The sequence below is a fragment of the Phascolarctos cinereus genome, unplaced genomic scaffold, assembly GCF_003287225.1.
Source record: "Phascolarctos cinereus isolate Bilbo 61053 unplaced genomic scaffold, phaCin_HiC Scaffold_726;HRSCAF=1367, whole genome shotgun sequence".
NCBI lineage: Eukaryota > Metazoa > Chordata > Mammalia > Diprotodontia > Phascolarctidae > Phascolarctos > Phascolarctos cinereus.
The window spans coordinates 121,586,401-121,600,045 of record NW_027556098.1 but is presented as its reverse complement, the minus strand read 5'-3'; the positions used below and the strand labels follow the sequence as shown (position 1 = coordinate 121,600,045).

At 37.3% G+C, this 13,645-nt stretch overlaps 1 protein-coding gene across 2 annotated transcripts in view; it reads left to right on the top strand.

Moving 5' to 3' along the window:
• RYK (receptor like tyrosine kinase) overlaps positions 1 to 1,629 on the top strand; it is a 113,142-nt gene extending 111,513 nt beyond the window's left edge. For both annotated transcript variants that reach the window (XM_020986079.2, XM_078146761.1), the window contains exon 15: positions 151 to 1,629. In XM_020986079.2, coding sequence (XP_020841738.1) covers positions 151 to 262 — 112 coding nt within the window. In that variant the 3' untranslated portion in view covers positions 263 to 1,629. The remainder of the gene's footprint in view (positions 1 to 150) is intronic.
• Positions 1,630 to 13,645: the final 12,016 nt, after the last annotated feature.

Below are 13,645 nucleotides of genomic sequence, written 5' to 3'. Positions count from 1 at the left end.
TCTAGTATATTTTTAAAAATTAATTGATTGTTGCCTTTTTATTAAGAACAAGATTCATTCCTATTTTACTTTGTTTTTTTCCAATAATAATTTTTTTGCCAATAATTTTTGCCAATAATTATTTTTTTCCCCTCTTTGTCCCCCTTACAGATTTGCTGTGATGGCCTGTTGCTGGGCACTAGACCCTGAGGAAAGACCCAAATTCCAGCAACTTGTGCAGTGTCTCACTGAATTTCATGCAGCTCTTGGAGCCTATGTTTGAATCCTCTGGCATAAATTCCACAATGGAGCACCAATGATTCACTTTGGACTCAGTTATAAACACTACGTGTATAAGCAACGCCAATGGAAGAAGATACTTCTTCTAAAACACTGTGCCTTAGAATGCTTTAGTAGCGTGAAGGTTTTTTAAACAGACATCTTGATAATGTTGAGTATTTTCTAGATATCACTTTTTACTAAGTTGAACTGAGAGAATTTTTCCAAAAATTTTTTATAAAAATAGAACTGCAATGGACTTGAGGTGTAGGATGGATGGATGAACATTCTTTAAAAAAGAAAAAAAAACACCTAAAACCCATGTTTTTAAAAAAATTTAAACTCAAATGTTTGGAATAGCTATTTTCATATTAATTGTTTTTATTTTGGCTTCATCAAAATAATAGTAAATGATTCAATATGATTTTTAAATTGTATTTCCATCAATAATTTTGACAACACTTCTTCAAGATGAAATATTTCTGTTCAGAAAAAAAGGAGTAATTTAAAAGTAATGCTTTCTTGTTTACCTTGCTTATACATGATAAAGTAAAATTGAAGATAGGTAAACAGAAAAAGTTTGAACTGAATTTCTTTAAAATATTTTAATGCCTTCAGAGAGGCACAGGAGAAGCCCTTGCATGGAAAATTTTCATCCTGAATTTCTGTGTGGCAAATCTTTCTATTGAAAGGTGTCTTTCCTTTTTTTTTTTTAAATTTCAATTTTTTTTTCCAGAGGCAGGAGCTAAGGTAATTATTGCTTGAAATGGGCTTAAATCAGCTTTGTAGATGGCCATGTGCCTGGGACCAGTAATTATTTCTGTCAGGCCAGTAGTAAACAACGATTTTATTTATTTTGCTGTCTGGATACTACAGATAGTAAGGTCCTTAAAAGCACAATCACATCTCCACATTTGGTAAACTCTCCTAGGAATGGCACCTGGTATAGTGCTGTGCACAGAGTTGGTGCTCAGAGAATTGTGGGCAACATTGTAGGCTGGTAAATTTCATGTTCATCTTCAAGGCTGGGTTAAGTATATAATTTTGTTTCTCAAAACACTTGAAAAATTAAAGAATTGTTTTATAGTCTAATATTATTGAAACTCTAAACATGGTAAATGTGGTGTGCATTTCCCCATCTTTTATTACTGTTTGACCCCCAATTTTAGAGGTATTTGGACATGAAAAAGCTAGAAGAATACTTTACTGTGGTTACTCCTTCCACCAATGCAGATTTCAACCCTTCCATAAATTAGTAGATAATTTCAAAAGTTGCTGTGACCAAAGTTTAGAAATACATTTGTTTTATTCTATATGAATGTTAAATCTAGAACACAAAGCCTCAATAAATCTTTCAACACTACTAAATCACCTACTTCTAAACAAAAATTATTCATACCCTTTACCAGTTTACTTATTGTTATGAGCTGATACACATCTAGACATTTCCTAGCTAAATAATTAAGGGATGTGTACACATATGTGGTCATTTGATTGGCCTAAGCACATAATGAATGTGCTGTCTGTGCAGTCATTAATTTCATTGTCAGTTTTGTCTTTTAAAAAACAACTACGTCATACACAAACTGGTGTTTTTATTACCCCACCCCACTTCAGTTATCAGTTTCTAAACCTTTCCTTATATGTAGTTGAAGGCAGCTGTCATATTGATCTATGTATGCTAAATAGGGAGAGGTAGAGACAGCCAGATGATTTGTATGCCATGGCTTGGCCATTCTTAAAGAGATATATGCTTTAAAAAAGTGTCTATGGTTGTAGACTATATCCCTAACCTGGTCCAATCATATGGCAAATGCTTACTCAGTATGACTAAGGGAGTCAGGTATAAGATTGTGGAAAGATTATTCCCAGCCCCAGTACCACATCTGGGTCAGCAGCTTAATAACATATCTTATTGATAGTGATTCCATTAAGATCATCTTTGTATACAAAGCACATTTGTGATTAAAGCATGCAAGCCCCTGAATGGTTAATTTTGTTCATCTCTGTTCTTAAACAATTGATAAATTATGCTCCTATTTTAATTAAAATTTTTGGACTTGGCCACACCATGTTTTCTTTGTAGGCATGGTCTGGCCTAAGTCTAGTATCCCATTCAGGATATGATTAAATCATTAATAAGAAACAATGCATTCAGCAGCCCTGTGAAGGCAAAATAGTCCAGAAGTGTTCTGCAAGCTACTAGATCAGATTATCCTTAATTTTTGATTTTAAGGAATTTTATTTTAAATCACAAGCTAAATGCTATTATAATACAATACGTGAGACAACTGTTTTCCATTATGTGGCTAGAAATCATATTTTCAGTTTATAGGAGCTTCAGAGAAAACAATTGACACATAGCTTATTCAACAAATAAATTTAACAAATATTAAATGTCTTCTCCCTGCAAAGCATTATGTCCACTATGGGAGATAACTATATAAAAAATATACCACATTCCCTTGAAGTAGGGGGATAGGATACTTAGATAAAATACAGCAAATTTCTAGCCTTCATTACAGTGTAATTGGGAGAATGAGATTTGTTTAAGGCAGACTATGAAAAATGTAAGGGAGAGGTCCAACAAGCATTATAGGAAGTTTGAGGGACAAAGCACCTCCTCCCAGGGACATCAGGAAAGGTTTTGTGTAGAAGGCAGCAGCTGAGGTGGCTCTTGAAGCCACAGAGGGATTTCATCTGTTAGAGGTTGGGAGGTGGGGATAACAGTTCTATCGTGAGTCAACTAATGAAATGTTCTGAAGCAGTAGGGACATGACCTGTGCATACATAACTTTACTCAACCTTTTGTCTTCGATTCTGGTGTCTCTGTATTTTGTTTTAATAGCTAACATTCATAGACTTAACTCATTTGAAATTTATCACAACCTTGAGGTGGGTGTTATTATTATCCCTGTTTTACAGATAGAAAAGTTGAGGTACAGACAAGTTGCATGACTTCCCCAGGGTCACTGAGTTCATAAGTATCTCAGACAAGATTCAGACTGCTCAGGTCTTCCTCACTCCAGGTGTCTAGGCTCTATCCTCTATACCACCTTGCTGCCTTGGGAGTTTATCTTGTTTTTTTTGGCAGAGCTCTTTTGTTTGAGGTAGAGAGAAAAGCTAAGAAGTATCTGCTTCTTTTCTTCCTCTCTGGGAGTTCTTTTGTTGACCATGACTTAGATGGTCATGGATGAGCACTAGACTATATATCACATGAACCAACTAGCATTTGTTAAGTACTTACTGTGTGCCAGGTACGAGGTGCTGAGGTTACAAAGAGAAAAAAATAAAGCAGTCCCTACCCGCAGGAAGCTCTGTTGGAGAAAACAGTCACAAAATGGATATGAAGTCAAAACCAGATAATTGCTCATGGGCAAAGAAGTGACCTGTTCAGGTCCACCTGTGCTTTAAGAATATTCCCTCCAGTAGCCACGTGAAGGGTGGATCAAAGACAGGAGAGAGTTAGGGCAGGCAGACGCTGAGGAAACATCAGTCTAAGCAAGAAGGGATAAGGATTTGAATTGGGTCTTGACCATGTTAGTGGGAGAGGAAAAGGGAATAATAGGAAACACACACACAGGCACACAGAGAGAGAAAAGGAAAATGAGAAAGACTGAGGGAGAGAGTATTGGTGAACTTTGGTGTCTGAAACGATGGCGGTGCCCTGAATAGAAATGGGAATATTTACTTTATAGAACTCTATATATGACCATAGCAACCAAAAAGCATAATTACATTGGGCTGTCATCCAGAATACAGAATTCTTATAGATAATCCTTCATCATGTTGATACTCATCAAAATGGACTTTTTATCTGTATTCCAAGGGCAATATGGTTATTGCCATATTGAATATTACCATATTCTTTTATTCTATTTATTCTATCTAGGGAATACATTTTCTCTGTAGACCTGTAAGGATGCTCCTTTTTATTACCGTATTACGGATGCACCTAGTATAAAGCTATTCTGTTTGAAATCATCTTGATTACAAAGCTTACAGTAGTTGTAGTTAAATGCATAGGAATAAGGGAGTATGTGTAAATCTTTACTAAAATGGACACCTGTCTTACACTGTTTTGTCTAAACTGAACAAAATAGGATTTGGCATGTAGATCACATCCCCATATCAGGTTAACTTTGTAAATTATTCTCTTTAGTTTAAAAGGTCAGAAACGATGACAAAAAAGGTCACTGTTACCTCTATATTTAGACTTCTGTGGGGGGAAAATTGAAACAAAGCAACTGTTTGTCAACATACTTCTTGTGGGAAGTACTTTTTTTTCTCATTGAGGAAGGGCCACAATGCCAGGGCAGTGTTGGGTGAACCATTGTCTTAGAGTCAGAAGACCAGGATCAGAATTCTGGCTGCAACACTTACTAAGTCACAGTGTCTCTGAGGCTTAGTTCGGTAATCAATAAAACTGCATTACCTACCTCATGGGAAAGTGCTTTATGCCCTCTTAAGCATATGTCAATGTGAATGGTAGTTATTATAAAGCTTCTAGAAGGGCCTAGGCCATCTTTAGCCACTATTCTGTCTTAAATGTAGAAAGACTGGGCTCTGGACCACAGAAGAATAATGTTCCAAGGATTTATGGGATGTTTTTCTCTCCTAGATATGAGAACGTTGTCTTTAAAAAATAGAAGCAGGTTCATTGTGCATGAGAAGATACTCATCATTCTTTGGTGTATTGTACAGCCTGATGATTTTGATCATAGCTTACATTTGATGAGACAGTCTGATACAGAATGGAAATCGTAGGTAATTACTAAATGTTACACTACACTCTGTCAATAGTATTTCCTGGAAGTTTAGATATGCCACTGTGATGTTTGCCATCATTTTATAAGTGAGGATTTCCTGGCCATTATTCATCATGTTATTTACTTTCTCTTGCCTTAATGGTCCAAACAATTAGGCCTCAGTAACCGAGAGAGAGATAAATAAGCATGCTTTTCCACTTGCTTTTGTCTTTGGAAAAATATAAACATAACTATTACATGTATTTAAAGGAAATTATATAGAGTATATGATTTAGAGCAAAATTTTAGCAACTACAAATACCTAGGTAAAGGTCATAGATCTTAAACATGGAAGGAGCCTCAAAAGATGATGATAACAGATCAAGTGTATAGCATTCACAGCATGCTAAGAGTTGGAAGGGACCTCAGAAACCATCATCCAACTTAAAAAAAGACAAGATTTCCATGTTCATCCAGCCTTTGCTTGAAGGCCTCCCTAATTCACTACCACCCAACGTACCTTGTTCCATTTTTTAGATAGCTGTAATACAAAGCAAAACATACCTTAACTCCTCTTTCCCATGACAGCTTTTCAAATCCTTGAGAATGGAAACTATTCATACGGTTTTTTTTGTACAAGCTAAACAGCCTCATCTCCTTCTTTGGACCCTCATGGTATGCATTTTCTTGAGACTTTCAACCATCCTCATTGCCCGCCTCTAGACACTTCCTAAAATGTAACACTCAAAATTGAACAGAGTGCTCCAGATGCAATCTGACCAGAGTATATAGCCAGACTTATTACTTTCCCAATCCTGAACACTAAACCTCTGTTAATACAGCCTAATATTGCGTTAGCTTTTTTTTTTCTATTAGCATGACACATTTCATGTTAAGCTTGAAGTCCACTAAAATCCTAGATCTTTTTCATAGGAATTATTTTTCAGACATGTATCCCCTATCTAGTACAGTTGTATTTTTAACCCAAGTATAAAGCTAAATAGTTTAATGTCCCTATTAAATTTCATTTTACTAGATTATTCTAGCTTATTAAGACCTTTTTTTTTTTTTATTCTGGTTATAGCTTAGCTGTCCTTAATTAATGCCATATGTAAATTTGACAGACATGCCATGTATACCTTGATCCCAATTATTTGGTTTAAAAAAAATAAAGTTATAGCAACAAAGTTGTTCACCAGTAGAGATATCTCCAATTTGACATCAAGTTGACAGATAATGACTGTATCAGTAGGTCTTACTCAACCTGTTTCTTTTTTTAAAAATTTTATTAATTTATTTTGATTTATCAACAATCACTTCCATATGCTTTTGAGTTGAAAATTTTTCTCCCCTTCCTCCCCCCCACCCTCCTCAAGATGGTGCACAATCTGATATAGGCTTTACATCTACATACCCATTAAGCATATTTTCGCACTAGTGAAGTTGTAAGTAAAAATTAAAACCAATAGGAGAAACCATCAGAAAGATGAAACAAAACTCAACAGAAGGTAAAAATAAGTGATAGCGATTCGACTTCCATAGTTCTTTCTTTGGATATGGACAGCATTTTCCATCCCGAGGCCTCTGGAGATGTCTTAGATCCTCGTAATGCTGAGAAGGGTTCAGTTTAACAATCTTAGTCATGCATAACATGGCTGTTATTGTGTACAAAGTCTTCTTGGTTCTGCTCACTTCACTCAGCATCAGACCATATAAGTCTTTCCAGGTTTTTCTGAAGTCAGCCTGTTCATCATTTCTTATAGCACAATAGTATTCCATTACATTCATATACCACAACTTGCTCAGCCATTCCCCAATTGATGGGCATCCTCTCAATTTCCAATTCTTTGCCACCACAAAAAGAGCTGCTATGAATATTTTTGTACATGTGGGTCCTTTTCCCATTTGTTTGATCTCTTTGGGATATAGCCCTAGAAGTGCTATTGCTGGATCAAAGGGTATGCACATTTTTGTAGCCCTTTGGGCATAGTTCCAAATTGTTCTCCAAAATGGTTGGATCATTTCACAACTCCACAACAATGTATTAGTGTTCCAATTTTCCCACTCTCCAACATTTATCATTTTCCTGTTTTGTCATGTTGGCCAATCTGATAGGTGTGATGTGGTACCTCAGAGTTGTTTTGATTTGCATTTCTCTAATCAATAATGATTTAGAGCATTTTTTCATATGACTATAGATGGCTTTAATTTCTTCATCTGAGAACTGTCTGTTCATATCCTTTGACCATTTATCAATTGGGGAATGGCTTGTGTTCTTATAAATTTGTCTTAATTCTCTATATATTTTAGAAATGAGGCCTTTATCAGAGAGACTGGTTGTAAAAATTCTTTCCCAATTTTCTACCTTCCTTCTAATCTTAGTTGCATTGGCTTTGTTTGTGCAAAAACTTTTCAATTTAATGTAATCAAAATTATCCATTTTGCTTTTCATAATGTTCTCTATCTCCTGTTTGGTCATGAATTCTTCTGTTCTCCATAGATCTGATAGGTAAACTATTCCTTGTTCTCCCAGTTTACTTATGGTATCAGCCTTTATATCTAAGTCATGAACCCATTTTGACTTTATTTTGGTATATGGTGTGAGATTTGGGTCTATGCCTAGTTTCTGCCATACTCTTTTCCAGTTTTCCCAGCAGTTTTTTTCAAAGAGTGGGTTCTTATCCCAGAAGCTGGGGTCTTTGGGTTTATCAAATAATAGATTACTATAGTCATTGACTACTGTGTCTTGCATATTTAACCTATTCCACTGATCCACCTCCCTATTTCTTAGCCAGTACCAAGCAGTTTTGATGATTGCTGCTTTATAATACAATTTAAGATCTGGAATTGCTAGGCCACCTTCCCCTGCATTTCTTTTCATTAGTTCCTTTGATATTCTGGACCTTTTGTTTTTCCAAATGAATCTTGTTATTATTTTTCTAACTCTATAAAATAATTTTTTGGTAGTTTGATTGGTATGGCACTGAATAAGTAAATTAGCTTAGGTAGGATTGTCATTTTTATTATATTAGCTCGGCCTACCCATGAGCAACTGATGTTTTTCCAATTATTTAGATCTGATTTTATTTGTGTGAAAAGTGTTTTGTAATTGTGTTCATAGAGTTCCTGGGTTTGTTTCAGGAGGTAGACTCCTAAATATTTTATAATGTCTACAGTAAGTTTAAATGGGATTTCTCTTTCTATCTCTTGCTGTTGGGCTTTGTTGGTAATATATAGAAATGCTGATGATTTATGTGGGTTTATTTTATAGCCTGCAACTTTGCTAAAGTTGTTTATTATTTCAAGTAGTTTTTTACTTGATTCTCTAGGATTCTCTAAGTATATCATCATGTCATCTGCAAAGAGTGATAGCTTTGTTTCTTCTTTGCCTATTCTAATGCCTTCAATTTCTTTTTCTTCTCTTATTGCTAAAGCTAAGGTTTCCAGTACAATATTGAATAACAGTGGTGATAATGGACATCCTTGTTTCACCCCCGATCTTATTGGAAATGCTTCTAGCCTGTCCCCATTACATATAATGCTTGCTGAAGGTTTTAGATAAATGCTATTTATTATTTTAAGGAAGACTCCATTTATACCTATGCTTTCTAGTGTTTTTAATAGGAATGGGTGTTGTATTTTATCAAAAGCTTTTTCTGCATCTATTGAGATGATCATGTGGTTTCTGTTGGTTTTGTTGTTGATATGCTCAATGATGCTGATAGTTTTCCTAATATTGAACCAACCCTGCATTCCTGGTATAAATCCTACCTGGTCATAGTGTATTATTCTTGTGATAAGTTGCTGCAATCTACTTGCTAGTATTTTGTTTAAAATTTTTGCATCTATATTCATTAGAGAAATTGGTCTATAATTTTCTTTCTCTATTTTGACTCTTCCTGGTTTAGGTATCAACACCATATTTGTATCATAAAAAGAATTTGGTAAGACTCCTTCTTCACCTATTTTCCCAAATAGTCTATATAGTATTGGAATTAATTATTCTTTAAATGTTTGATAGAATTCGCATGTAGTATATTATTCCCTTCTTGAGCCAAATCTGATGAGAGCAAAGTTCAAACAATGCTTGCCCCCCTCCTTTTCCCTCTGCTGTAATAGGATTTTGTGTCTTTTCCTGTAATGTAATTTACCCTTGTCTGCCTCCTCCTTTCTCAGTACATTTTCTAAAATCAGACTACTCCACTTACTTGGAGCCATTTAACCCACTTGATTAGATTTTTTTTTTGTCATTACATCAAAGTCAACTAATATCCACCCCCTTTATGTATACTCCTTTATCATGGTGTAATAACAATACAGTTCTCAAGAGTTGCAAGTGTCATCTTCCCTTGTAGGGATATAAACAGTCTGCCCTTATTAACAACATTTTGTATCTTTCTGTCTCATTTACCTTTTTATGTCTTTCTTGAATCTTGTACTTGAAGATCAAATTTTTTGTTGAGCTCTGGTCTTTTTATGAGGAAGGTTTGGAAGTCCCCTATTTTGTTGAATATCCATCTCCTCCCTTGAAAAATCATGCTCATTTTTGCAGGGTAGTTGATCCTTGGCTACAATCCAAGCTCCTTTGCCTTTTGGAATATCATGTTCCAGGCCCTGCAATCTTTTAATGTAGAAGCTGCAAGGTCCTGTGTAATCCTGACTGTGGTTCCATGATATTTAAATTGCTTCTTTGTGGATGCTTGCAGCACCTTCTCTTTCATCTGGTAATTTTGGAATTTTGCTGTTATATTCCTTGGCGTTGTCAATTTGGGATCTCTTTCAGGTGGTGAGCGGTGTATTCTTTCTATGATTATTTTACCTTCTGGTTCTAGGACTTCAGGGCAGTTTTCCTTTATGATTTCCTGAAAGATACTGTCCAGGCTCCTTTTTTCATCATGATTTTCAGGTAGCCCAATAATTTTTAAATTGTCTCTCTTGGATTGATTTTCCAGGTCAGTTGTTTTACTGATGAGATATTTTATGTTTTCATCCATTTTTTCATTTTTTTGTTTCTGTTTGACTAATTCTTGCTCTCTCATAGAGTCATTAGTTTCCATTTGTCCAATTTTAGTTTTTAACAGATTGTTTTCTTCTGTTTTTGTACTTCCTTCTTCAGTTAGCCAATTGTATTTTTTAAGGGATTTGTTTTCTTCAGTGTACTTTTTTTGCAGTTTGCCAGTTGTGTTTTTTAGGGGCTTGTTTTCTTCAGTGTATTTTTTTTCAAATTGGCCAATTGCATTTTTTAAGGACTCTTGTACCTCTCTCATTAGACTTTTAAAATCCTTCTTGAGCTCTTCTTAGAAGGCTTTTTGGGCTTCAAACCAGTTCATATTCCCTTTTGATGTTGCAGATGTGGATTTGTTGACAATGTTGTCCCCTTCAGAATTTCTGTCTTGATCTCCACTCTTCTCATAATATGAATCTATGGTACGTTTCTTTTTACTCATGGTTTCTTTATTCGCTGGCCTTGAAAGAGATTGAGCTCTCCTGCTGGGGAACAGAGGTCACTGACCCAAGCTTCTTGTGGTGGGAGCCTAGGTCTTGGTCACTGGCTTTGTGTGCTGGGGCCTCTTATGTTGGCAATTAGAGGCTGTAGGATTCTGGCAGCTTACCTCGTGTTGGGCTGGAATCAGCAAGGCTGGAACTTTCAGGCAATTCTAGGTTGCCTGCTTTTCCTTTCCTTTAGCTTTCTTCAGCTCCTTTTAGATGGGTGCTGCAGGGTGTTTAATCTGCCTGGGGCCCCTTGCAATGCTGCCTCCCTCATTTCTGCTAATGCACTGGGAGATTCCTTTGCAGCAGAGTGCCAAGGCACCTGGTGGTTTTCTGAGCTGGTTTCCACCGGTTCTCTTGCCCTCACTGAGGTGCTCAGAGGTCCAGGTGTTGGTGTTTGCTGGCTCTACCACCTGGGCTTCAGGATTTACTCCTGGTTGGCAGTTGGAGGCTGTAGGGTTCTGACAGCTTACCTGGTGTTGGGCTGGAATCAGCAAGGCTGGGACTTTAGGAAGACTTTAGGTTGCTTTCTTCAGCTCCTTTCAGATGAATGCTGCAGGGTGCTTATCTGCCTGGGGCCTTTTGTAGTGCTGCTTCCCTTATTTTTGCTGAGGCACTGGGAGACCTGTTTGCTGGGCTGCTGTGCTGCTGTTCCCCATCTTTCTTCTAGTTCACCTGTTTCAGGGTTTTTTTTTTCCCCCTGGGGTGATATTTTCTGGGTTTTCAGAGGTTGATAGGGGAGGGTGAGAGCGACTACCTTTTTACTCTGCCATCTTGGCTCCCAGAAGCGGAAGTCTCAACCTGTTTCTGATAGTCCAATATTGTTTAGTTGCCTCTGTCCCAAACGTGAAGACTTCCCCAGGCAGAATGGGTGGATAAGAACAATTTGTTTCAATGGCCACAAAAGCCTGTGAAGCAGGCTGTGGAACTCTTAGAGCTTGGTCAGACATCAAAGATGCCAAGACCATCTACTGCATCCTAGACCATCACCAGTTGTCCTGAGTTTTATCTTGCCACTGGACTTCAATGATTCTGGGAGAGTGAGGCTGACGACCTTGTAGAACTCTGCCTCACTTAAATCCAATTCATATTTGAGTCAAGACATTACCCCCATGATGTCATTGGTCCTCTTCAAAATGAAGGACAAACAGGAGTTGGCTTCTATCCATTTAGTCCACAAGTATTTTGGAAATCCAGACATACTGTGGTGTTTACCTGATCTACCAATGGTGCCCCTGACAAAAAATGGAAGGGAAGCATGACCTTTTTTGATTAGCTTATGCTGACTCTTAGTAATCATTGTTTTTAAAACCATGCCTTCAATAATATGCACAAGAGTTTTGCAAGGAACTGGCAATCGATTTTTTTGAAAGTGAAAACCTAGTGATCAAAAACATTTATAAAGCACTGACTGTGTGCTGCATGTAAAATGACAAAAATGATTCCCTGCCCTTCCTCTATTGGGAGAAATAAGAAAATACACAAGTAAGATTTTCAGGGAATATGAGGACAGGAGGTGTGCTAGCTGCTGGAAGATCAGCAAAACAATGTAGAAGCTGTTGACTCAGCGAAGTTTTTCAGAAAATAAAGGATTCTAATAGGAAATGAGAGGAGAATGTATTCCCATCGCATGGAAAAACCAGAATTGATACTAGAGATGAAACATTATGTGTGAAGAACAGCAAGAAAGCCAGTATGATTGGACTATAGCATGCAGGAAGGAAAATTATAATAAAGTTGGGTAGCTAGGTGGAGCAGGGATAGGGTGCCAGGCCTGGAGTCAGAAGACATCTTTGTGAATTCAAATCTGGCCTCAGACCACTAGCTGGGTGCCCCTAGGCAAGTCATAGCCTTGTTTGCCTTAGTTCCCTCATCTGTAAAATAAGCTGGAGAAGGAAATAGCAGACCATTCCAAATTACTCCAGTTGGACACGACTGATACAATGGAATAACAAAAGTTGGAAAAGGTAGGTTGGGACCAGGTTATGAAAGAATATCTAGAATAGGGAACTTCCCTTCATTGCTTCTTCCATCTTCAACAAATAAAATTGCCCTTCAGGCCCACACATTTTTTTTTCTCATCCTTTGTTGTTCAGGAATAGGTATGCTACAGGAAATGCCTCCATAATTGACATTCCCCATCACCTCATAGTCTCTCTTTGAGCTAGGTTTGTGAGTTGCTTCTACATCCTACCAGTTTGGTCTGTGGCATATTCCCACAATAACATTGCTTCTGTTGCTCCTTCCATTGATTATCAAGTGTTTTCTGCAGCTTTGCTTTCCCCATGACCTTGTAGTCTGTGGATTCATACATATGAATGTATTTAATATGCAGTGTACCTCTCCTTGACTTCTAACTCATGGGTGGTGAACTTCTTTTGGTGGTGAAAATCTGAGTTCATCAGACACTGGCAACCATCCTGCAACACCCAGACTATGCCTCCACTTCCATCACCAACACATTGCCCAAGTTCAGCTCTAAATAAGATTAAAGTGTAATTGAGTTGCCCTGGTGAAGTTGGTGCTATATCTACTCTGGCTCCCAAAATTGGTCCCCTGGGCCTGTCTACAAAAAAGGTTAGTGATCATATCACCATAAGGCAAGTGGTGACTAGAAATGGGTAAGGAACTCTGTGAAACACCATTGGGAACAGACAGGTCCAGATTGAGTATTGTGTCTTATGCATCAGCCTCGGTCATCAAGTCCCTGAAAGAACTTCCCTGAGAGAAAGAAGTAGAAAAATGCTGTCCTTAATGAGATTATCGACATTGCTCAAGGGAAAAAGCAGTCATCCATAGCAAAGAGATCTCTCTGGAATCATCAGAGTCCCATAGGCCAACCTGGTCTGTGGGATGCAATGGTAGTCATTGTCATGATGTCATTGATGACATCAGTAGTGGTACTGTGGAATGTCCAGCTGGTTAAGAACCACAGAGAGATTGTGATAATAAAAGACTATTTGATAACAGATGGTCATTTCATTTCTCGGAACAGAATGGGAGAAAATACCAAAGGTTTTGAAATGAGGGGAGAATGGGGAGGTCACTACATGTGACCTCACTTTTCTTATTAGACATACTCCATCTCTGCCCAAGAGCTTTATTTTGAGCTGTGGCCCAAATATTGTCAGATTCTGCATTTTTAGCCA